Source organism: Mustela nivalis, assembly GCF_964662115.1.
Source record: "Mustela nivalis genome assembly, chromosome: 17".
Lineage (NCBI taxonomy): Eukaryota > Metazoa > Chordata > Mammalia > Carnivora > Mustelidae > Mustela > Mustela nivalis.
The window spans coordinates 39,715,083-39,740,899 of NC_139036.1; the positions used below are offsets into that span (position 1 = coordinate 39,715,083).

At 55.6% G+C, this 25,817-nt stretch overlaps 1 protein-coding gene across 5 annotated transcripts in view; it reads left to right on the forward strand.

Annotated features, from left to right (window-relative positions):
• The first annotated feature begins 359 nt into the window (after positions 1 to 359).
• The window catches only part of ARHGAP23 (Rho GTPase activating protein 23), a 78,330-nt gene continuing 52,872 nt past the window's right edge, over positions 360 to 25,817 (forward strand). For 4 of the 5 annotated variants that reach the window (XM_082704726.1, XM_082704730.1, XM_082704727.1 and 1 more), the window contains exon 1: positions 8,210 to 8,339. In XM_082704726.1, the coding sequence (XP_082560852.1) occupies positions 8,277 to 8,339 (63 nt within the window). In that variant the 5' untranslated portion in view covers positions 8,210 to 8,276. Of the gene's footprint in view, positions 502 to 8,209; positions 8,340 to 25,817 lie in introns of those variants that run through there. The other variant, XM_082704729.1, reaches the window with a different exon arrangement.

A 25,817-nucleotide genomic window follows, 5' to 3' on the forward strand; every position in this document is an offset into this window, starting at 1 on the left:
TGGGCCACAGGGTCAGCTTTGTCACTAAGCTGCTGTGTGGCCTCCGGCAAACCCTTCTGTGGCCCCTGTAACATGAGGGGTGGGGCCCTTCTAAGTCCTAAATCTCGGACATGAAGCCAGGGTCTTCCCTGGGAGAGTGTCCTCTCTGGAAGAACGATGTCCCCAGGACAGGGAGAACAAGGTGTGCTGGCGGGGATGAGCCCCTGGATGTGAGCGGGTGTACGTTCTGTGTGTGTGTGTGTGTGTGTGTGACCGAATGCGCGCGGGCGCGCGCGCGGGTGTGAGCGCGGCGCCTCCACCCGCGGGTGGGAGGGGGCGGGGCGGGGCGGGGGCGGGGCCTGCGGGGCGGGGCGGGGGTCCCGGCGGCTGACAACCCGCGCTCCTCGCGCTGGGCGGTCGCCCGGCTGCCGCACCGACAGGGCGCATGGAGGGGCCGCCGCCCCCGGCGCCCCCCGGGGCCGGCGCGGCGAGGACGGCGTAGCGGACAGTAGCATGGAGCAGGTCGGCCGGCGCGGGGCGCGGGGGCGCGTCTGGGAGGGCAGGGCGGGGGCCGTAAGCACCAGGTGAGGGTGGGCGCGCCGCGGGGGAGGGGGTCTGGGGCGCTAAGGCTCCGAGTCCGGCGGGAGCTTGGGGCGAGGGATGAGGCTGGTGTGACACTGAGCTAGTGGGTACACACACACACACACACACACACACGCACACGCACACACACACAGAGGGAGGCGCTCACAGAGGGCGCGCACGCTGCTTCTCTCCCCACCCAGGAGAGCACCCTCCTTTAGAAGCCCCCCTCCGCTCGCGGGAAGGTCTCAGCCCTTGCTAGGATCCTAGGCCTGAGGGGGCTGCAGGCTCTGCGGAATGAAGGAGTGACAGGAGACGGAGGGAGCTCTGCCACGCCAACTACCGCCGACCCCCTAGCGAGACCTCACAGCGACAGGACACAGCCGTCTCCCTCCCCCACCTACACATGGAGGGTCTTCTCCCAGCCCGCCCCTCCCCACCCGGTTACAGCAGCTGCAGCAGCTGCTGCCACCATTTCATGGCAGTGAAAAGATGGGGTGGGCTGGGCAGCTTCTCCATATGCCCCCCAAAGGCAGACCTACAACCCCAGCCAGGCCCCGGGGACTTTCATTTACACAATCGCCATCAGAAAGGGGCAGGGGTGAAGACTCCCTAAGGCTAGAGAGCCTCACCCCCTCCAGGGTGTGCAGCAAATGGAGAAGGGGGGGTCAGTCCCCTTAGGTGAGTGAGGGGGGCCTCTATTTGGACTGGCAGTCAGTCTCCTGCTCTGAGAGGCAGCAGCCTGGGCGGGAGTGAGGGCGCTGCTCTTGAGATTGCCTTACTCCCTTCATAATCCTGACTTGGTAGGAGGTCTTGGGGTGGGGTCTGGAGTGGTGGGATTTTCTGTTCTTGGGTGTGCCTTTAAGTGCTGGGCTTGTCCGCACTCCTGGGCTCTTTGGGGATGCTCTGCCTGAAGCAGTGGCCTGGGGCCCTGGGCTCTGAGACCTCTCCCCTTCAGACTGAGCGCAGACCCCCTACCTTTGGCAGAGGGGTTCTTGGGTTGACTGTGGTGGTGATGAGGAGGGGCGGGAGGCTGGGTAGGGGTAAGGAGTCAGGGGTGGGGGTGAGCCTAAGTTCTGGGGAGGCGAGAATGCTCTGGACATCTTCCCCTGGGGGCTGCGTGTGCTGTGTGGGGAGGATCTGTGGGCTGGTCTAGTCTCTAGGCCTGTTTGGGATCTTCATTGTTAATTTAAATGGCCAGTGGCAGAACCAGGCCTGGCAGGGAGAAGGGGACTCCATTCGTCATTATCTGCTGTTGCTGTCCTCCACTCTGAGTATCAACAAGTGGGGGCTGGGGGAACAGTCCTAAATGCCATTGAATTGCTTACATTAAAACAGTGCATTTTACGTTATGTGAATTTCACCTCAATAAACAAAAAAAGGGGGGTAGGGCTAGGGATCATTGCTACTTTCTGCCTAGAAAGTAGCTCACTGGGAGTGCAGCTCAGCCTGAATTGCTCCTAAAAGCAGCCCTCAGTTGCCCCCCCCATCAGCCTTCTAGACCTCTTCTAGGGGTCAGCTGTTTCCTCTTTCCCAGAGGACAGACTCTGGCTCCTCTGTGCCCTGGCATGGCGGAGGGGAGGAGAGAGAAGAGAGAGTAGGACATTGGGCTCCTGCCCGCGCCCATCAAAGGGACACTGGGAGGTCTTGTATATCTGTCCTCTCTCTGGGCCGCTATGAAATCCCTGCTAGTGGTGGTGAACGGTGGCTGTCGCGGTCCTTTCTAGGTGTCCCAGGACATCTCTGCCAAGCAGCACAGCAGTCAGCCTGTCCGCTGGACTGTGAGTCACACCCCCCACCCCCAGCTGGGGATGCTGATGTTCAGCATGACCAGGGACGTGTCCAGGCCGATGTTAATGTCTGAAGGCAGCCCCAGCCCTGCTGGCCCCATGGGTGTCACTGGCTTTCTGGAGGAGCCGGAAACATGGTGTGTACGGGGCGCTTCTGAAATCGGAGCTTCTTTCACCCCACCAAGGGAAGCTCCTATTTTAAGTTTCCCGTGTGCTGAGCCCTCTTGTAAAGCGAAGGATCCTTTTATAGTGCGAGAACCGCCCCAATGTGTCTGTGTGGTATGCGTGGATTTTGGCATGTAGGGTCTCTTAAAAGGGAGCATGCCTGGAATCTCACGGGGGGGGGGTGCCCAGATGGAGGGGCTTGCCCCCTGTGGTCAGTGCCCTGCCCCTCTTTTCTTCCCATCTAACTCCCCTCTCCCTCCTAGGCCTGGCTCAGAGCCAGACAGAGGAGAGGGAGCAGCTGCTGGGGATTTCCAGAGCTTCCAGGGGGAGGTGGGAGCTACCCCTCCCCTTCCCTTCCCCTCTCCTCCCCTTCTCTTCCTTCCCTCCATGTTTGCCTCCTCTCCCCTGCCCCTCCACCTCTCCTTGAAGGACACAATGGAGACAGGGAGGAGAGTGGGTCGTGGCCCCCTTGTGTGCAAGGCTTCCGTAGAAGAGCTGGGCGGGCTCTGGGGGCCTGTGGCAAAAGCAGGACTGCAGGCCAGCTGCTGGAAGAATTTAAATGCCCTTGAATAGAACCTCAGAATTTAGCCTCCTGGATCTGGGAAGACACTACCGGGCCTAGCTACTCCTACAGATCCTGCTTCATAGAGCGGAGGCTTGGCATCAGACTTGACCAAGTTACTGAAATTTCGGACCTTGTTTCCTCGTTTATACAGTGGGGCTAATAATAACACCTACCCTACAGGGTGCTCATTGGGTGTAGATAAAATCATGTCTGTAAAAAGCCTGGCACACAGTAGGCACTCAACTCATTTGAACACATCTTGGCAATGGGTCAGGTGACATCGTGGTTCTTGGAGGTCATGAGCAGGCCACGGGACTGATGTCACACCCCAGTATCACACAGCTGGGAGCCTGCAAGGGCAGGGACCCCAGCCCAAGGCCTCTTCCTTGTCCCCGCATCACGACAAACACGGTTCCTCTGAGGGGTCGCTGGCGGAGAATGGCAGGACTGGGCATCTCTTACCTATTCCCTGCCCTGACACCAGGGTTTTACTGGGTGTGGCTTGTTTGCTCGGCTGCCAGCCTAGAGAAGCCACAGCCCCTTGCTTCCACCCCTGAGCCAACTGTCCAGAGGTTTCTGGCCTGAGTTCCCAGCTGTTTGGCTGGTTACCAATGGCCCTTGGCCCCAGCCAGTCTAGAGGCTCTGTAGCTTCCCTCCTTGAGGGGTGTTTGGGTGGGATTCCTGAGGGACCTGGTGGCAGGGAGGAGGGTGGGGACTGGCATCTTCTTGAGTGGCCTGTTGCCCTACCCTTACACCATTAAAGATGCTCAGCGAGGTCTGCTCTGTGGGATGCCGGGGGTTTCTGCCAGAACCTGGGCACCCCCCCCTGCACCCCCTATCCCCCAGCTCTCAGCTTTGGGCCTCCTTCCTCTGCCACTTGCCCTGTGATGGCCTTCAAGGTCTTAGCCACACACCCAGCCTCCCAGGGCCCCTGCCTTCTGCCCTCATTATGGGAGGCCCCTCTTGTTTTCCTCAGTGCACTGCTTGTACAACACTGCAGCCCTGACCTAGCCATCCTCTGCTGTATCTTGCTCTCCCTGGAATCTGAGCCCAAAGAGGGCAGGCACATTGACGGTCCCCACCACCGGACACGGCAGTTTGCATGTAATCAGGGCTTAATAAATATCTTTTGCCTTGAATGAACTGGGCCCGCACATGCTTTAGAGGTGAGCATTTAGGTGGGGGTGGGTTGCTTTCAGGGGACAAGCAGAGGACAAGCTGGGTGCTGGAAAGCCAGAGTCACAGGAACAAGCCTCTCCTCCCCATCCCCTCTAGTCCTGCCCTCCCGCCCTTCTCCACCAGAGGGTGCTCCTCCCCCTTCGGTGGAAGGACAGACGCTGTTCTCCAGGGTCACCACCCGGCCCACAGTTCCAATAACCCCCCTTCCACGCACTGTTTCTCCTTTTCAGCTCCCGGGGTGCTTTGAATCCATGATCAAGTGTGAGCTTCCAGTGGGGAGGCAGGCAGAGAGGGTCTTACTGTTCTCATATTGCAGAGGACGAAACAGGAGCAGAGCATGTCCTTTTCTTCAAAGACATACGACTAGGTGGACAGGAGGGGAAACTGACCCCAGGCCTTTGAACTCTGGAGTCAGTGCTCCTTGATGACAGCATGCAACTCCTAGATGGGTCCTGGGCCAGGCCTGATCCTGGCTGTGGACAGCTCTGGTCGGAGGACCCCTCCCTGACTGCCCCTCCCAACTCTTGCCTTAGCTGGAGTTGGGGAACACAGAGCCTAGAGCTTTGCAGCTTCTTCCTTCACTCAACTCATCACCCCTCCATCTCTTTTCTGCCCAAGTCTCTCCCAGGGCTTCCCTGTGGGGCTAACTTTCTTAACAGTCCTGCCTCCACTTCCTCATCCCCAATGATGCTCTTCCTCACTGTGAAATCTGGCCTCTGCCTCCACCGGTCCCCTCTTTGCCCAAGGTGCCCTCTCTGCCCAACACAGTGCCACTTCCTCGGTTCAGGAATGCCCTGGGTCTACTGATGACTTCCAAAGCTGTGTCTCCAGTTTAGGCCTCTCTTCGGAGAGACAGACCCAGAGTTTAAGGTGCTGGTCACTCTTCCACTTGGCAACACAGCTTGTGGGTTAAGTGTGTGGACTCTGGAGCCCAAACACCCGGATTCAGATTCTGGGTGGACTTGGGTGAGGTACTCAAGCTCTCTGGGCCTCAGTTTCCTTATCCATAAAATGAGGATTATAGTATCTACTGCAAAGCTCCTTTGTGAGGCTGAATTGGAATAACACATACAAAGGACGCACAGTGCCTGGCATGCCCCCTCTCCCTCAGAACACTCCAGATTTTTTCATCTCCTTCCCGCAACACCCAGCTGGTCACTAAGTCGTGGGGGCCTCTGATGTTTCTTGCCCCTGTCCTCATTCACGGTCTCCCCCGCTACCATCTCCCCACCAGCCGCATCTCCTTGCTGCCCGCACCCCCCTGTCTTTCCGGCTAGGTGGCCCATCTCCTCTTAAATCCCTGCCTCCTAGCCAGGCTGGAATCTAAGTGCCTCAGGCCCAGTCACTCCATCGGCATATGCCCCGCCCACGGTTCCTTCCTCATCCCTCCGTGCTTCCTGCCCACATATGTACCCTCCTTACCCTCTTCTTGGCTCCAGCCACATCACTAGAATCTGTTTTCTCCTGCCTTTGCCTATGATAGTCCTTGTCCCTGGAGTGTTTTTAACCCCCATTCCTCGCCCCCCCCCATCTCACCATGAAGCCCCAAAAAGCTCAAGGCCCCCTCATCCTGGAAGCTTTCCTCTGCTCCTTTTCGGAGATCTCACTACAGAGTCAGGATTGGTAAGACTAGGACCCCCACAAGGGAAAGAGCTAGGTCTTTTCTCCGCACCCCCAGGGGCAACCTCCAGTCCCCCACCCCCTCATATATATTAAGATTCCCAATAAGCATTTGTGAACTGAGAGGAAGGTGACTGGGCTGGGGGAGGAACTTAGAAAGAGGAGAAGTATAAGGAGGGTCCTCAGTGAGGGACCCCCCCCCTCCACCCATGCTGGGCTCTACTTCCAGGAACCCCAGAGAAAGCGTGTGCCAGGCATGGAGTGGATTTGGGGGAGGGTGGTGGGACCCGGGAGTGAGACCCCGTGAGCCTGAGGGAAAGGACAGGAGGAAGAAGTGCTGGAGAAGATCAATGGGAGAGGGCCAGGACAAAATGGGGGTGCAGGTCAAGGTGCAGGAAGAGGTGGGAAGGGCAGCTGGGTGGGGGAAGAGCGCACTTTCTGGGAAGTGGGAGAGGGTGGGGGAGGTGAGCGCGGTGCATTGTGGAGGGAGGAATTCATCTGCTGGCGGGTGTGAGCTCATTTCCTCTCACTGCCTCCCGCTGTGTCTGAGGGCATCAGGCTCTGGAAAAAGTGAGCCAGGGGCACCCCAGCGGTCACCACCCTCCTCCGCTGCCCCTACAGCGGCAGTTCAGTCTGGACCCCCGGTGCCACTGCTTCCCCCTTACAGAGACAGCCCATTTGTTCTGAAAGGGGAGGACCCCTGAGCCAGCGTGGCAGCATCGGAACCCCTGGAGCTACAGGACAGAGGGAGGGAGAAACAGGAACCTTCTTGAAAACCAAGCAAGACAATACAGGCAGTATGATTCGTTACAGTTAGATGGAAGGACTTCTCAGAAGGGCCAGGGGCAGGGGGTGGGGTGAGGAGGGGGGTGGACAATTCCAGTTGCACATGACCTTGATGAGGCGAGGTGGGGAAGGAAGAGGAGTCATGAAGGGCCCTTCCATCATTATGAGAGCATCCCCTTTCCAAGGGCTGCCAGGGAACTGAAAAGAAATTAAATAAAACGTAAGATTTAAAAACAAGTCGGTATGTTCTTCCTCCGGCTCACAGGATTAGGGACGGCCTGGTGGGTGTCTGGGCCCCTGAGTCCTGGTCCTGGGGAGACTTGGAGCTGGCGAGGTAGGCAGGCTTTATGAGGTCTTCTTGCCCCGAGGAAGTGGGTGATTCCCGTGGGTAGAGTCAGGCTTCCACTTTTGTTGCCTGCTTTATCCCAATCCCATTTGTATCTACCTGTGGCCTCTGCCTTCTTTTCTTCATAATCTGGGTGAAGGAATATGGGAGACCTTTAAATCTGCAAGAAGGCATGGGAAAGAGGTAAGCTGAGGCTGTAGGAAATACAGGAAGTAGGAAGGATGTCAGTTAGACAGCAGAAGGGACTTTTTGGCAGAAATGAGGGACTGAGGGACCAATTCTTCCTGGTACATCAGGAAATGGCTTGGAGGGGTCCTGCTTAGGGGCAAGGAAATAACTGGCTCACAACCTCAGGGGCTCTTGGGGCCTACCTTGGAATGAAACCCCAAAGGAAGGTTGTGGGGAGCTTGTGACTGGAAGGCCTGGCGCCATCTCTGCCCTCACTGTTGTCCACGGCAGAGCAGATCTATGGGCTGGTCCAGAAGCCTGAATCCCAGGCAGGCTGGCTGGCTGGGTGTTTGAAGGGCTGGGGGCCCCAGCCTCTTTCTTCCAGTCTCCATTTCTCTGCCTTCTTGGGGTCCTGGACTGAGACTCTTGCCTGGGAAGAAGGCTCTAGACAGAGGGGTTAGAGCCCCTGAAGCTCCCACCTGCCCCTACCCTTGTCTGTCCTTGTCTCCACGAGTCTCTGGACAGAAGGCTCCCTAAGCCTTTTTTCCGTCTATCCCTCTCTTCAATCCTGGGTCACTATCTTCGTCTCTGACTTTCTTCTCCTGCACTCTGCACTGTCTCTATCTTGTCTCGGCCTCTGTGATGCTCTCTGTGTCTCTCAGCCGTTGTTTCTGACCACTTCTGTCTGATTGTGTTTCTCTCTGCTTCCCTTTCCTTTCCTTCTCCCATCCCTCTCTCTCCCTGTGCTAGCTCTGGGTTGGGTGCCCTTGTCCTCTTTCCTCCCCCAGCCAGGATCACCATCCATTTGGGCCTGTTCCCAGGAGGCCAGCCCAAATTGTCCTCTCTTCCCCAGGCTGCTCTGTCTTCTAGCTCCGCCGCCGGCGCAAAGCCCCGCCTAAGCCCCCTTTATCTGTCAGCTGCTCTGGGGAGAGGCGGCGGGTGCGCCCCGTCGGGAGCGCAGGGGGCGGAGCGAAGGGGCTGGCCCCCGGGGGGGGGACACTCCGCGCTCGGCCCCACCCCCTCCGGCCCCGCCCCTCCCGGGTCCCGGCCCGCGCCCCCAGCAGTGCCCAGGCCGCAGAGCCGCCGCTGCCGCCCGATGAATGGAGTCGCCTTCTGCCTGGTCGGGATCCCGCCCCGCCCGGAGCCCCGGCCCCCTCAGGTGAGGTCGCTGGGCCAGGGGAGGGGGGCGGATCCAAGCGCTGCCGGGGAGCGGGCGCCTCAGGGCCGGGGTCGCGGCGCCCCCACTCGGCGGGCACGGCCTGGGGCGCACGCCGCGGGCGCCTCGGGCACTGCTGCAGGGAACCTGGGCTGGTGGCGGGCCGGGGGAGGGGGCCGGAGCGAGAAGTGCCCCGGGTAAGGGGGCGGGAAGGGGGAAGGCAGGCAGAGGACCGGGACGCATACGGGGCTGCCAGGGCAGAGGGCACCGACCAGGGCGGCGGTGCCAGGCCTCCCGCGGCCGGGCAGCGGGGGCGGGAGGCCCGCGCCTTTTGTCCGGGTTTTTCAGGCGGGGCGTCTGCCGCTGTTTCCTTTGCCCGAGTTTTCGTTTTCCGTTGGCGAGGCCCCGGCACAGCTGGAGGGAGAGGGAGTGGGGGAGGGGGTTCCCGGAGCGGGATGTCCTTGGCCACTGCGGCCGGACACCCCCCTCCCCGCGCCACACTCGCCCCCTGCCGGGCCTGACCTCACGATGAGCTTCAGGGAGTGGGTCTGTCGCTCCACTGGCTCCTGGGAGAAGACAAACGGGCCCCGGGACCCCATGGTCCCGAAGGCTCAGCTGCGTTCCCCTCCGCCCCCTCGAACTGGCTGTGGGTGGGTCTGGGTGCGGGGTGCCAGGGGCATTACTCAGCGCTGGGCTGCTTTGCTTGGGTTCTTTCATCTGCCAGCTGTTGAAGCTGGGGAGGGGCCAGTAAGGACCTCGGGGCCCCATTGGAGCCAGCCCCCTACCTCCAAGCCTGGTTGACGGGTGCTGGAGTACCCCAACACTGCACCACCCTCCTTCCAAGTTCAAGGGTTGGACGCTGTCTGGCCAGTCCTTTCCCAGGTTGGAAAAGAAGTTGCCTCAGGGTCCAGGTTGCGGTCAAGGTCTGGGCTGAGGCCTCTTCCTCTCCTAACAAGGCTGGAGGACTTAGTGATGCTCTTCCTCAGCTGCCTCCCCCTCTTCCTCCACCCCATGCTGAAGCTGGGGTCTGGTGCTCTGCAAACTCTTTGAGACTGGTGTGTTTCTCAGAAGCTGGACATATGCTCAGTTCTCCCTCAGCCTGGAGCATTCTCTCTTCCCAGACTCTCCCTGCGCCTTTCAGCCAAAGTGTTTCCTAATTACAAACTTGAAATTCAGGATGGACAGGGGGTGGGGGTGGAGGTCATTAAGCCTGAGTCCCATGGATTCACAACCACCCCCAACCACACATACTTCATTGCCACCCCCCATCTTGTCCACCCCCACCCAGGCCCAGCTCGGGGTGGATGGGGTTTGATTCCATGGGGTTCAACCCCCTCTGCCAGGTCAACAGCCTTATTCCCAAAAGTGTCTGCTCTTGCTGAGATGTGCTCATTGGCCTGCGATTTGAATCTTCATTACATAACCAGTCATTTCGCCTCCAAACACAACTCAAAGGCCCCTAGCTCCAGCCTCGTCCACTTGCTCCCAAAGTGGTTGGGTCCACCCTTACGTGGCTGGGAACTCCTGTTCCAGCATCTGAGGCCTTGCCTTCCCCTTGGGAATGGTAAGAGCAATAAATCTCTTTTACCTTCAGTGCTGGATTTCAGAACCTCAAAAGCCCTGTGGGTGGGCAGGGTGGGTATTTGGGTCTGAGACCACACAGAAATATTGCCAGGGATGGAACCTGGGTACCCTGATGAGATCTGGGCATAAGGCGAAGCTTTGGGGAAGAGGGTGCTGTTAGGAAGGTGGCTTTGGGACACCATGGGCAGTGGGGTAGGCTTTCAAGGATCCCAGTCCAGGCAGAGAAGGACTGGACCCAGGGAGCAGGCCTTGTGCTGGGCTGCCTACATGGGGACCTCTCTGCCCCCTCATCAGACTTGCCCTGAGCCCGTGGAGAAGGGATGCAGGAGGCCCCTCTGGTTGCCCAGCGGTGCAGCGGTTTGCTGGGGATGGGAGTGGGATGAGGGATGGTGCTGGTTGCAGAACAGGGCAGGAGTGGGCAGGCGCACGTGTCCTTCATCCTTCATTGCAGGGAATACTTAGAGGGGCTGCCTGGTATGTAAGGTTGAAAGAGACTACAAAGCAGGAGAATGGACTAAGTGATAGTAGGAAGGACTGTAGTTACCAGTAGGGAGAGGCTTTCGAGTGGCAGCCTCCCAGCCTGGCCCGGAACATTCCACAAGGAAGTTTCTTCCAGGATAGTAGGGTAGGTAGATCCCCGTGACACTGGATTCCAAGCAGAGGAATCTGGAGAGATTCATAAGGGATGCAAATATATTCAAATAGACATATACCTTAGTGCCTGGAAAAAAAAAAATGTGTTTTTAAGGAGGTGGGAATTGCTTTACTAATACACCTGATAGTTAAGATGTAGGTAGTAATGACTCTGGGCCAGGATTTATAAAAAATTACTTCCTTTAATCCTCACATCACCTCTGTGATGTACTGTTACTGTCCCCATTTAACAGTTGAGACCACCAAGGCATGGAGAGCTAATAGCTAGGCTTAAATCATATCCCTAACAAGTGGCAGAATCTAGGAGGGAATGTGGCACTCTGGTTGGAGACTCCATGCTATTATCCTGCCATCCTGTTTTTTGAGCTTTCCCTGGTCCCACTGTCACTCCTGCCTTGATCAGGGTCCATCTCGCAGCTACAGCTCAAGAGCAAGGTGAATCTCTTGCTGGTTTGGAGCCTGGTTGCTTGTCTGGAGCCTGGCTGCTTGTAGTCACGCTGGGGCTGGGCAGAGGACTGGAGACCTCAGGCGGCCATCCAGTGTTGGTGGAACCAGCTCATAGACTCCCCCAGCATGCCCCCCCACCCCAGGCCAACCCATAGCCCTTGGACTGTGGCTCAGTTCATTGGTGTTTCCCTCCCAAAGGGGCATCAGCCCTGCTCTGTTGGCTGCAGGGGTTCAAAGGTGAGATATTGGCTTGGTCAGGGATTTGGACAAAGCCCGGTTTTAATGATCCTGCTCTCCCTCCCTCCCCAGAGACAGCCATGAATAGGGCCTGTGGGAGCTGGCTCTGCCTTTCCCCAGCACCCCCACCCCCTTCAAACAACCCGCCTTTAGATCCAGGCCCCCCTATTTCATGCGATGTGCCAGCTCTTCAGCTGGGCTGTGCCAGTCAGTACCAGGAGAGCATCTCTTCCCCCCTGCTTCAGTGGGACGCAGGCTGATATGCCCTAAGGACCACACTTAGGGCGAGTTGGAAGCTTGGTGAGAGTGGGATTGTGACCTGTCAGAATGCGTCAGGACTGGAGGGGTCATCATGTTGAACTCCTTCATGCTCTAATGGGGAAACTGAGGCCAGGCAGTACCTAAGGTTAGGTGGCCCAGGAATGGAGGACATGAACCCGGGTGTCCTGATTTCCAGGCTCCCAGGTCTTGCTTTTCTCCACACTATTCTGTCCATGGCGCACCCTGCCCCCTGCCACCACCACCCTCCCTCCGCCCGGTGCTGGGTTCTGGGACTGGGCCTATGGACAGAGGGGAGGAGCAGGGAGGAGAGGACAATGTGCCCCGTTCTTCTCTGTGTCCCCAGCGGCCAGCACAGCGCCTGGCACAGGGCGGTTCTCCATAAATGTTTGTGGAGGCTGGGGAGCAGCCCTGCCCCTGGCCTCCCAGGGTGCCCGGCTCTCCCCCTGGCATTGTGACAGTTGGTCTGCACATTAGTCCCCTCCAACATCTTGGAGTTATTTGAGGATAAGGAAAGTAATAAAAGGAGCTACTTCCATAGTGCTTCCCACGAGGTAGGAAGCTACCGTATCACGGTCCCATTTCATTGATGAAGAAACTGACACAAAGAGATTCTGTGGCTTCCTAAGGTTACACAGCTAGTTGTAAGTGGCAGAGCTGAGGGGTGGACTGGGCCCTTCACCTCATTCCCAGCAGCCCCAAGGGTGTGGTGTTTGTCTTGGTGTCCACAAGGCCAGCCATGCAGCCGGTACTCAGAGAACGTTTGTTGACTGACTGGTTGACAGAATATAGAGAAACCACAGATTCCTGTAATCTAACTCTTTGGAAGTAGCTGGAGTTGGAGTCTTGGGAAGGAAGCCTAGAGGCACGACATTTTGTTATCTGTTGCGGGAGTGCCTGATCTAAACCCAGACAGGAAAGGAAAGTTCACACCCTCCTTGTTCCCCTGGAATTTTAAGGACATGGTGCTGAGCAATGGGCACATGGGAAAAGACTACAGGCAGGATTAATGAGTCTCATTACTTTTTCATCTCTCTGGCCCTGAGATCTTCAGCCCAATGCATCACCTTGGATTAGTGGAAGAATCTGCCAGCTTCAGTTGGAGGTTCAAGGCAGAGCTTGTCATGGTTCAAGGTTCTGGTTCAGGGCAGTGTCTGATTCAAGGCAGAGCTTGTCATGGCCACCCAAGCACCTTTCCTCCATGGGATGTTGTGGAATTTCTGGCCACCTCCAGTCCTAAGCCTTAGGCCCAGGGTCATCTCCTCCACCCTCCTCCAACCCATGTGCCCCTGGGCAGGGGACCTGTTTCCCTCTGACTACCCCTCTGCTCCCCACTTGCTGGTCTGAAATCACATCAGTTACCCGCCATGGCTAGGCCACACGTCATCTGCAGACAAAGACTGGCGGGGAGCTCTCTAAGGAAAAAGAAGACTCAGTGTGGAGGAGTCCTTCTAATACACAGGCAGCCGTGACGGGTGAGAGGCCTGGGCCTGGCGTGGCCTGTTGGCACGTTGGGGGGCAGGTTGGTTGGGCCCTTGCCTCGAGCCTGTTGCAGTCCACATTTCAGTTCCACGCCTTTCTCACTGTGTGATGTGGCCCTCCTGACCAAGTTCTTTGTTTTTAGCCTCTATTTTCTTACCCCTGAAATAATCTTACCCCTGAAATAATCTCACTGGGAGGATGAAACAAGGTGATAGAGGAAAAGTGGCTGACACCTGGTAATCTCCACTGTTAGTAGCAACAATTGTCAAACAGATGAGAGTCAATGGATGGAAATGAGAATGACCTTCTTAGGGCACAACAAGGAGACATCAGAGCCAATGAGCTGCTCCTGGAGATAATGAGGCTCCCATCAGTGGAGGTGAGCAGGCACAAGCTGGGCTAGAAAGAATTCAGGCATTGGGTGAAGTGTTGAAAGAGAAACTTTAAGCGCCCTGCTTTGGGATCAGTACCCTATGGTAGGAAGTTAGGGGAGCAGGTGAGAGCTGGTTCTTGTTGCAGGGTACTGGGGAGTGGGGGGGGCAGAGCCCCAGCCTCCTGGGAACATGAGCCACAGCCCCCTGCTGTGACTAGGGGATGCTGGGAGGCTCCTCTAAGGAGAGGGAGTCCAGGGAGGCTGCCTGGAGGAGGTGTGGAAGGGTAGCTGTGGTTCTGAAGGATGGGAGAAGAAGAAGGCCATTGCAGGCCTGGGCACGCTTGGTGTTTGAGGGGCAGGGAAGCCCCTAGGCTACCAGTCCTGAAGTTAGCTCCAAAGCTCCTGGCTACCCAATGGGGTATGGTGGTGGCAGAGGGGGACCTGCTGGCTCCCTGTCCTCCCACGCCTCAGCCTCTTCTTGAGGGGCCAGGCCTGCTCCCAGTGGCAAAGAGCTGTGGCTTGTAAAGAGCGGAACTGGGGAAAGAAAGACTTCTTATGTCCAGTGCCTTTGGGGGCGTCTGGGGGTCGAGGGAACAGTGGGGCTTTTGTGCCCAGCCTCCGGGAATCTGGCCGAGGAGGAGCCGTCCCTGGGTCTGGCTGGGCCCTCAGCAGGCAGGTCCTCTTTGAAGTGACCCTTTCAAAGCTCAGCCTGAATCCCTGGGAGGGGAGACCACTCAGGGCGGGGCTTAGGGATGACCAAGACCGGCAAGCCAAGCACGGAAAGACCCAGTGCCAGCCTCTTTGCGAAGGCAGGCTGGTAGGAGGGGTGTGGGCTGGAGAAATGTGGCCAGGCTGCGGCGGGGCGGGGGCATGTGGGAGCCATGTAGGAGGACAGCACTCCAGGGGTCTTGGCCCCCGAGTGTGGGTTAATATAGGGAAGGACAGAGTTCACCTTGGCCTTGTGCCTGGTTTCTATCAGTCCCCAGATTGATTACTGTCTGATTCTGGGCTCCTAAGTCCACAGCTGTGTCTTCCTTTTTAACTTCCTCAGGGAGCATGAGAACACCCCTTGGAAAGAATCTGTTGCCAGCACGGGACTTAGAGCCCCTGGGAGGAGGGACAGGGGCAGTCTGGCCTATTGGAGATTTTCCTGCTCCTGAGAACCCCTCGAAGGGCTGGAGTGGAGACCCCCACCTTCTACCACAGTTTCCTTCATTCTCAATGTGGAGGAAACTCTGTATTGTTCTCTAAGAGAAAGGGAGGGAGGGAGAGCGAAGCCAGCCAGAGAGGGGGCATCTTGGAAAATTTCAACTGGAGGGATCTTAAAGGCCCCCCTCCCCCTCCAACCTGGCCACCTGGCCCCCGCCTCCACATTTGACTCATGGCAGAGCTGAGGCTTAGAGAAAGGCCAAGGCCAAAGTGAGGAGGCAGAGGGGGAGGGACAGTCTGAAGTTGGAGGAAGATGGAGGATGAAAGCCAGGTGGGGACAGGGCTCAGGCAGCTGAGTTGTATGTGATCCCAGGGTAGTGGAGAAGTTCCCAGAGTCTCTTCAGCTCGACTCTGCTATGATTCCATGAAAGGAGGCTGTTGGTGAAATTTTGGGGGCTGAGCAGTGGACAGTGGCACAAGACAGCCCAAGGTGAGAGCCCTACCCCACCCTGAGGCTCTTTTCTTGTTCATGGCCCCACGCCCTGACCTCTGGGCATCATGGCACTCTCTATACTCGAGAAGATTCTTCTAAATCTCCCTTTCCTCTTCTGAGGGTGTGGCCCCTGGTTCCTCCCCAAGAGAGGGGGAGGAGGGAGCTGAGCACCCCAGGCCCTGATGGGGGGCTGTGGGCGGTTCTGGTACTCTCCTGTATCTTGCACTGGCATCTGCAGAGCTGAGCCTTCATTAACTCTAATGAATCCTTGGCACCATGCCCTCCCTCTGGCCTGAAGTTTCTGGTAGGAGTGAGGGGACAGCTGGATTGAACCTAGAGCCCAGGAGGTGGAGGGGTGTCTGCAAGAGGGAAGTGGGAGGCAGGAAATGGGGGCCAAGCAGCAAGGCTGAGACTGCTGTGGGGAAGAAAAAATAGCCCCCCTTTCTTCCCCACTGGGACCTTTTCCTCCCAGATGCTTAGGTCCCCACCGTGCTGGCTGAAGGGTTAGCTTCGAGACTGGGTGTGGCCTGGGACAGTGAAGATATTCCCAGGCTTGGCCTATACATAGAGTGTCTCTGCGCTCCCTAATGTCATGGGGGTGGGGGCAGGAGAAGGACCTGACTCCAGGAATTGGAAAATCAGGCAGCGGCCAGATCTTAATGCAAACTGATCTTCTTTCATCTGGTGGCTATTTCCTATGTAGGGTCAGCGTTCACAGCTCTCTCTGTGGGTCTTGGGATCCAGATGAGTATATGACACAGCCCCTGCCCTTCATTGGTTCATTGTCTGCTTTTCCTGCCACCCAAAAGTTTCACGAAGATCTCATAACCACGTTATGTTTGTTTCTATACTGTCTGCAAGTCCAGAACATTCTTTGCTGCCCCTCGCCCAAATTATTAACATAAACGTGGCCTAGCCTAACTGGGGAGTCAGACAGAAGCAGGCACAAGGGAATGGCTTCACTGCGACATCATCTGAGTGTGAATGTGGTCATAAAGCTAGGAAGAAGGGTTTCATGGTGCAAAGAGTGTTGGAGGGTAGAATTCCCACAGGGGTTTGTAAAAAACCAGTTGGCGATAAGATTAATCGCCTTTCTCTCATCTCCTGTTTCCAAACCGATCGTTAGGTGGAAGATTTTGTTAGGAAATTCCTTTTGATCGTTTTCAAGGGCCATCGTGTGGAGGTTGTATATTTACAGAGCCTAGAGCTGAGACTCCGAGAGGGGTAGACAACTTCACCAAAGGTCACCTAGCATCTGCATTTAAATCTACGTCTTTGTGAATCCTAAACCCGGCTTGCGGCTTGAGATCTCTGCTACATTCCTCCACAAGTAAAAGCCTGGAGGATACCCATCCCACTCTGGGAAGGTAGACCCTTCCCCTGGCCCCCTCCTGAGCCTTGAAATCCAAGGAGGTGTTGATAGATATGGGCAAACCCCGCTGCCTCTTCTAAAGATGCTCCAGCTCTGAGGGAAGAAGGCTCCACTGAGGCTTGCCAAGGCTTGATAGGATGTCTTGGGGGGTGCGGGTTGTGGAGGAGAGAGAGTGGCATTCCAGACAGAAAGATCCAGCATGAGTAAAGGCAAGGTGTGAAATAGCCTGGCCTCTTTTGGCATCAATGAGTGCAAGATCGAGAGTAGAGTTGAGATTGTCAAGGCCAAGGAATGGCAAATCCTACCCCTCCCTGCCACCATCATGGCAGACCCCTCATGCCATACGAAGGAGCTTGACTTGCTGCCATAAATACTTTGGAGTCGTGGAAGGGTGTCAGGCAGTGGAGGCAGCAGACCAAGTGAGAGATGATGAGGGCTGAAACTGAAGGTAGGGGGAGAGGACAGGGTAGGAGTAGGACTTATCACCCTCTTCCCCTTTCTAGAAACTTGACATACCATCTCTTCCCCTTGTCTGATAAACCCTTCCCTGCCGTCTCTGTTTTTTAAACTCCTATTCATCCCTCAATGCCCAGTTCAGATATTCTCCTTTGTAAGCCCCCAACCCTAACCCCATTTCCTCAAATATATGGGAACTTCCTCCTCTGGGCAGTGGATCTTAAGCCTCATGAGGGTGTTGCTCCCTGCTTTATCTGCAGCTTCTAGACCAGGACTTGCTGATTGGATGTGCTGACTGATGAGCAAACATTCCCGTAGCACTTAGTATGCATTGTGAGAACAACAACATAATAATAGGAATATTGGTGACAACTAACATTTATTTTTTAAAAGATTTTATTTGTTTATTAGAGAGAGAGAGCATGACCAGGAGGAGGGAGAGGGAGAAGCAGACTCCTCACTGAGCAGGGAGCCCAACTCAGGGCTCCATCCCATGATGCCAGGATTATGACCTGAGCTGAAGGCAGATACTTAACCTACTGAGCCACCCAGGGGTCCCACAAGTAACATTTATCGAGCATTTTGGTGCCAGACACTGCTGTGCCAAGCATTTTGCATACACTATCTCTCTAATTTTGCACAACCCCATAGGAATAGATTATTTCTGTTTTATAACTGTAGAAATCTCAGGTTAGTAACTAGTCCAAGGACACACAGCTAAGAGGTGGACAAGTTGGGGGTTCCAACCCAGATTCCTGGGGCTCCTGGGCGGCTCAGTGGGTTGAGCCACTGCCTTCGGCTCAGGTCATGATCTCAGTGTCCTGGGATCCAGCCCCACATCAGGTTCTCTGCTCAGCGGAGAGCCTGCTTCCCCCCACTTCCACTCTGCCTGCCTCTCTGCCTACTTGTGATCTCTGTCAAATAAATAAATTTTTAAAAATATTTAAAAAAATCCAACCCAGATTCCTCTGAATCCTATTTAGGAATGCTTATTTATTTATTTTTAAAGATTTTATTTATTTATTTGAGAGAGAGAGAGCACAGAGGGGGAGTGAGAGGGAGATACCAATTCCCTGCTGAGCAGAGAGCCCATAGAGGGCTCGATCCCAGGACCCTGAGACCACAATCCGAGCAGAAGGCAGACAGACACCCAACCGCCTGAGCCACCCAGGTGCCCCTGTTTAGGAAGGTTTAGACACTATGCTTTATAACCTTTTTGTTGCATGCCTGTCTCTTCATAAAATCAGGATTGTTTCATTAATTTGAAACAATCCTTTGTGGACTACTGAGCTCAGATTTGTTCAGCAATTCAGATGTGTCAAGCACTCAACAAGTCCTCTCAGGGGCCCCATTGACAACTGAGACGGCAGAGGCTTGGAGAGGGAAACCACTTGACTGGGGTCACAGAGCTGGGAGCTGATCTGAGTTCTCTTTGACTCCTCACCCTCGGTGACACCTACTCAGTAGTCCCAGAATGGGACTGGGGGCTGAGCTCTGAGGTTGGCTGACTCCTTTGGGGACACAGAAGGGGCAGGGCTAGGCCAGGGACCTAGTCTCCTACCCCGAGGCCAGTGTGCTCCCTTATTGATGAGCAGAGGGAGTCCCGAGGCAGGCCTGAGGGCCTCGTAATTTCCCAAGTGCCAGCCATCTGTCAGACAGGTGAGCTCCAACGGGGCGGAACTGGCCTGGCGCTGGGGTGGGAGGGCCGGTGTCTTACGGCGTCAGAGCCTTACGGGGCCTTGACGGAAGAAGGTGAGAGGCCTCCACTGGGGTCAGGGCATCAGTGGGATATCAGCCATGGGGTGACCCTAAAGACCTCCAGCCGCCGGAGTGGGAGCAGTTGTGAGCCGGGGCCGGGCTTCGGCGCTGGTTCCCAGACCTGCCGAGACCAGCCAATCGGATAAGCGTGCTGCGCTCTGTTTGCATTGCTATTTGCATGACCACGCCCCTTCGTCCCGGCAGCTGGGCTTCGACTCCCCTGCGCGCCTCCCAGGCCCCCGCAGTGTTTCTGGCCCCTGATGCAGGGCTGGCGTGGGCGGACTGGGGCTGGGGCTGGGGGCTGCGGGGCGGGCTGGGCCGACCTGGGCTGCCAGCCTGGCCGCACTATTCATAGCTCCGGCTGGCGTAGTTCGCATACTTGGCGTTTCTTACGTCTGGCTGGCCTGAGGCTGCCGCCTCTCCGCGCTCCTCCCTCCCTGCTCCCCTGTCCTTACCTTCTCACCCCCTCCTTTCCCGGCCTCTTCCCCCGCTCCTGCCCCTTCGACCTCTCTGCCAGTCTTCAGAAATCTAGAGGTGGCCCAGCCCACAGGAGGAAACTGAGGCCCAGAGAGTGGGCGTGTCTTTCGACCTGGCCTCCAGGGAGAAACTGGTAGTAATGAGGCGTGTAATGAGGTGGCTAAGAGCCTGGGCTCTGCCCGCAGACGGACCTGGGCTTGAGTCAGAGCTGCCACCCCGCGGGACCCTGGCAAGTTCTTGAGCTTGTGGTTGGGGGAAGTTTTTCAGAAACAGTTAAGCTGAGATCTGGAGAAGGGATCTTGGGTTAAGAGAAGATAGGGGTGGGGGAGAGGGATCTGTGGATGTGGAGGGTCAGCCCTGCCTGGGTGGACAAGGGCCTGGCCAGCTGGGCTTGGGGGACAGAGGACACCGAAAGAGGATTGGAGCAGCTTCCCTCTTTTCCCCACCTCTTACTCCCTTATTCTAGTACCCCCACTTTCAGGATCCCATTCCCACTGAGGAAGGTGTGGGGTACAAAAAGATGGCCAAAGATCTGAAGCAGCCTCTGCCCTACATAGTTTCCCCCTGGAGACAGTGTTCTGGCCAATGTGGACTCTCTCTAAAGAGGGGCTCATTTATTCCTTCGCATTCAGAAACATTGCCACACACAGTCATAAATATATACACACTAACTCAAGAGTGATACAGGAATCTGACCCAGTCTGGGGTCCAGGGGAGGTGTCTCTGGGGAAATGACTTTTTTGCTGAGAACTACAGGGTGGATAGGAATTAATTAGGGTGTGGTTTGGTGAGGCAGGGAGGGAGCTGGGCAAGAGAGAACAGCATTCCAGAAAGAGCATGTGCAAAGGGCCTGAGGCTGGAACCTAAAGGCATTGGAAGTAGACCAGGGTAGCAGAATATGGGGGCGGGGGTGTAGTGTACATGCAACCTGGAGGCCCGTCCCACAGGGCCTGGTGGTCACAACTTTAAAACAATGAGTCTGGACCAGAGGAATGGTGGCAGCTTGGAAGAGAGTGGTGAACATGGTTAACTGCTGAAGGAATCATTTGGGAAGCAGGGTCCTCTGATGGGTGGGATGTGGGGCTTTCTAGGCTGTAAAACCTCCAATTTGTTGATTCCCAGAATGCTTTCCCAGTAACTTTGTCAGGCCGGTATCCCTGAAGAAGTAAGAAAGCCTGAGGGACCTAGAGGCAGAAAAGGGCTAGGACCAGTACCAGTGGCAAGTGTGATGTACTCTCCATAGCAGCCTTCATGCTGGGATAGTGATCTCTCTCTCACTAACCCCATGTCTCCAATCGCTCAGTGCCCTGGCTCCAATCATTCCCTACCTAGTACCAGATAGGACGGGGGCTCTGAGGGGCTGGGGTGGCAAGTTGGTGTGTGTCACACTTGTCCCAAGAGGCTGCTCTGTTGTTCAATGAGGGAAGGCATGCATAGAGTGCCTGGCATATAGTAAGGGCTCGATCTTAATTACTGCTGTGACATTTGCCATGTCCCAGATTCAGGGCCAGGCAAGCAGCGGACGGGTAGGATCTGGGGTTGGGGGACCAAAGCGATGCCATCTGTCTTCTGACTGCAGAGTCCAACCCCAAAACCATCATGGCTGCCTCGCAGACAGGAGCCAAGCAAGGTGGTTTGTCCCTGCAGAGCTACCATCCCCTGTACCCTTCCAGCTGCCTCTGAGGCAGCCTGGGCTGGATTAGGGAGAGGTTCAGCTCAAAGGCTGGGTGAAGGGATGACCTGGACGGGTTAGGCAGGGCCTGGGGTGAGGGGGTGGGTGGTTTCAGGGGTGGGGCTGAGAGCCTCTCCCTGCCAGGGAGCCCCAAGTACCCTGGGGGAGACTTTCGGAATTTGCCGAGACCTGCCCTGGGAGGGGATGTGGTCTCAGCTTGAGTAGGACGAGCTCTCCCCTGAAAGAAACCAGTGGGTGCACCTGTTGTCTCTGCCCAGGTGCTCAGACAACGGGAAGAGCTTCCGGAGAGGATTGTGTGGGGCCACAGGGAGAGTCAGTCTCAGAGCTCTCCTCCAGTGTGGTCCAGTGTGGAGGAGCAGAACGGATAGCATTTTGGAGCAGAGTCTTTGCAAGTATTCTTCTGCCTTCAGGAATGACTGCCTGCCCTGAATATGACCTAGTCTGCAAAGGGGCTCTGGCCTCTCTCCAGTACCCCTTGACCAAAGAAAACCCTCCTTAAGGTCTCGCGGTCACTCCGTCCTTCTGCAGGGAACCCTGCTCTTCTGTACGAGATGGGGAGGGGTGATCCTGGGGCGTGGTAGCGGGCTGAGGGGCTTGGAGAAGGCAGTGGGGAGGGGTGGGTGGAGGGATGAAGGCACCCCGCCCACTCGGAGCTGTGAAGGAAGATAAGCATGCCGGACCTGGGCCAGCAGGGGGCTCTGCTGCACATGGGACCCGCCTGCATCTCGGACAAGACTGCGCTCCCTTCAGTGGGTAGGGATGTTTTTCTTGGAGTGTTTGCATGAGAAAGCATTTGAGAATAGGGACTTGCCTCGGCATTATGCCCTTGCGCACACGTGTTTGTGTGTGTGTGTGTGTGTGTGTGTGTGTGTTACAGGTGCTGTGTAAGTTGGGAACAGACGTGTGTGCTGAGGTGGGGAGGCCTCAAGGGGCGGGAACCCCACAGTCCGGTGGCTTTTGCTAGGGAAACTCTTCCAAGGTTGTGACGCCTTAGGATGATGTGACATCCCGAGAGTTGGAGTATCCATGGGTCCATCCATGCCAAGGACTTACTGGGTGCAAGGGTCAGACTCCCCTGGCACCCTGAGAGCTCCTATTCAGGCTACTAGGGCCCCAAAGGTGACAATAGGGACTCGGAGAAGGCATAACGGAGAGGGATGGGAGGGCAAGGTCGTCCAGACAGGAGGTTGTCTAGCTATCCTGGGCAAACTCTGTGGGCAGGGCCTGCTCTTAGGCCCCCGGAGGAGACCTGTTCATTTGTCCCACCTTCTTTCAACAACATCCTTCAGATGGGAGTTTCAATAGGACTTCATCCTTTCTGTGGCAAAACACATGTACTATGCAATTGACCATTTCCAGTGGACAGTTCAGGGGCATGAAGCACATTCCTGTTGCACAACCCTCCCCCTCACTGCCGTCCATCTCTCGGACTTTGCCATCTTCCGAAACCGAAGCTCTGTGCCCATTAAACAGTCCCTGACTTCCCCCTTTCCTTTGGCAGCCACCGTTCTGTCTTCTGCCTCCTGGCATCCAGGTAGCTCGTCTAAGCAGAATCATGTAACGTCTGTTCTTCTGTTCCCACCTTATTTCACTAAGCGTAACGTCTTCCAGGTTCATCCATGTTGTGATTTCCTTCCTTTTTAAGACCAAATAAATTGTCTCGTATGGATTTACCGCGTCCTGTTTACCCGTTCACGCACCAGTGGGTGTTTGGATTGTTTCCACCTTTTGGCTGTTGCAAATCTTGCCGCCACGGATGTGGGTGTACGCATACTGCTTTGAGTCCCCGTTGCCACTCCTTTAGGAGACATAGCCAGAATTGCTACGTCTATGGTAATTCTGTGTAATTTTAGGAGGACCAAGCCATACTGTTTTTCCACAGCAATGGCACCATTTTGCATTCCACCAGCAAAGCATATGCAGGTTCCAATTTCTCCACATCCTCCCCAGGAACAACTCATTTTTGAGAGCCTGCGGTGTACGAAGCATTCTAGTAGTACAAATCCACTTCTGAAAAGTTGTCCTTAGGAAGCTCTCAGGCTAATAAGAGAGACATGGGACATACCCTTGAGCAGCCTCCAATCTGAGGGGAAAGACCCAGGCTGTGACCTCTGGGAGACCCTGGACAGATATGGGATGAAAACACAAAACATAACAATGAAACCCTGTCTGTTCTCAGGGAGCTCCCAGTCTGATGGAGGAGGCATAGCTTCTTCCCTCTGGGGAGTCCCACGTGGGCCCAGACACCAGAATGGATACATGGAGGGTGAGCACTGAGACAGTCAAGGGCCGCTGAGTGGAATAAATCAGGGGGTGGAGAGGGCTTGCGGTGGGCCCTGTCCCACTCCAGCCTGTGGTTGCCCGGGCAATGGCCCTCCTGTTTACTTTGTGGCTGGTTCCAGACTCACCCTTTTCTGCAAGTGCTCATTTCCCACCAGAAGGAAAGATGCTCTTTAGTCTCCCCTCTCTCTGCTGTCCCTGAGGAGGGGACTGGCTCTCCTGCTGGGTGGAGGCCCTGCCAGCCTGGCACCTTGGCTGTGTCCCTTGCCTGCCGGGGTCTCACGTTGCCTCCTTCCCCACTCTCAAAGGGCCAAAGTTCTGCTATGGCATTGGGGCCTTCTGCTGATGCCTCCCTGCCTGGGGGGCGCTGGGGCATGTGGGAGCCTGTAAGCGGCTGGCAGTGGGAGGGGGAGATGACGCCCAGGTGAAGGGGTTCACCCGGGTCTGTGCAGACCTCCCTGAGTGTCTGCCCATGTTGCTGGGCCCTTGCGTACACTTGGTTGGGTTGTCGGCCTGTCTGACTGTGAGTGTGGCTGGATGGGAGAGAGTGTGAATATCCAAAAGACAATCAAAACAGTTTGCATTGCCTTGGAGGGCATTATGCTAAGTGAAGCAAGTTAAACAGAGAGAGACACATATTGTCTGGTCTCACTTATATGTGGAGTCTAAAAACAAAAACAACAACAAAAACTGAGCTCAAAGATACAGAGAACAGATGTTGGTTACTAGAGGCAGGGGCTTGGGGTGGGCAAAATGGGTGAAGGGTGTCCAAAGGTACAAATTTGGAGTGCCAGGGTGGCTCAGTCAGTTAAGTGTCTGCCTTCGGCTCAGGTCATGATCCCAGGGTCCTTGGGATCGAGCCCCACATCGGGCTCTCTGCTCAGCAGGGAGCCTGCTTCCTCCTCTCTCTCTCTGCCTGCCTCTCTGTCTACTTGTGATCTCTGTCTGTCAAATAAATAAAAATCTTAATAAATAAATTGTTATTTTAAAAAAGTACAAACTTCCAGTTATAAAATAAATAAGTCACAGGGATATAATATAGGGCATGATGATTCTAGTTAATAATGCGGAATTGCATATTTGAAAGTTGCTAAGAGAGTAAGATCTTAAAAGTTCTTTTTTTTTTTTTTTTAAAGATTTTATTTATGTATTTGACAGAGAGAAATCACAAGTAGATGGAGAGGCAGTTAGAGAGAGAGAGAGAGAGGAAAGCAGGCTCCCCGCCGAGCAGAGCGCCCGATGCGGGACTCGATCCCAGGACCCTGAGATCATGACCTGAGCCGAAGGCAGCGGCTTAACCCACTGAGCCACCCAGGCGCCCGGATCTTAAAAGTTCTTAACCAACTGATTCACCCAGGCACCCCAAGATCTTAAAAGTTCTTATCACAAGAAAGAAACTTTTATTACTATGTGCGGTGATAGGTGTTAAGTAGACTTAATGTGGTGATCATTTCGCAATATATACAAATAGTGAATCATTAGTTTGCACCCCTGAAACTAATATGTGTCTCAATTATACCTCAATAAAGAAAAAAAAAAACCAGCCCAAACCAGCTTGCATTTCTTGAACCCCTACTATGTGCTTAGGACCTGTGCTAAGGACTTTCTTTAAATTACTTTGTTTTCCCAACAACCTATGAGGTTGGCAAGGAGTGTCATTCCCATTTTACGGGTGAGGATCAGAGGCTCAAAGAAGTGAAATAACTTGCCCAAGGTCTCATAGCCAGGGAGCGGTAGAGATCCAACTCAGACCTGGAGGTCAAGGACTCCAGAAGTCTCCAGAGCCCGTATGCTGGCCCGTGAGCCTCTGGAATAACTGGGGATTCTGGTTGCTGAGGTCGTGTCCATCTCTCCTTGAGATGGCAGTGGGACTCCTGGGAGGGCAAGTGCTTCCTTCTCCCTTTCCTCCTTCAGCCTTCCTCGGCTCTGGCCCAGTTTGAGGGTAGGAGAGGAGCGTATAGCAAATACCCCAACTCAGGGCAAGCCTGGCTCTGGATGGGGAGAGCATGAGGTCTGGAGAGACCCTTTGGACCACCCTCTGCTCCCTAGGCTGGACTGAGGGAGGTCCCCAGGCCCCCAGTGACGCAGGGTTATGGCACACCGAGCTTGCTGAAGACGCAGGCTTGCTGGGCCGGCTCATCAGCTTGGCCTGTTAAGGCATGCCAGGACTGCTTACAAGCAGTGCTGGGAACCAGGCCTCTGAATGGGGCAAAGGGGTGGAGGAGGACGGGGAGGGGGGGGGAGGCCACTCTTGAGCAGGGAGACTGGGGCAGGGGTCAGAGGCCCAGGCGTGGGCTGGGCTGGCATGCCTTGGGTATCACATTGCCGGCATGCCTGGGATGGACGGGGACTGGCGGTGGATTTGCTCTGTGTATGAGATCGTGCAGTGGTTATAGAGGTGAATATATGGGACCTGTCAGAGAGTCATAAATGGGGGAGATTCTCTCCAGGTAGGGGCACTGCTTGTCATGTTTTGGGGATCTACATCTGAGAGGAGGCACTAATTAGGCAAGAAAGAAAAAGAGAAAGAAAAGTAGGCAAAGTGACCCTGAGCCCTCTCTCTCACTTCCTGAACCACAGGCCTTTAGTGCTATGCTTCTCTCTCTTTTCTTTTTTTTTTTTTTTTTAAACACCCAATGTGAAGCCTAACAAATCTACAACCTACGACCTTGAGATCAAGACCCGAGCTGAGATCAAGAGTCAGACACCTAACCAACTGAGCCATGCAGGCGCCCCTGTTTCTCCTC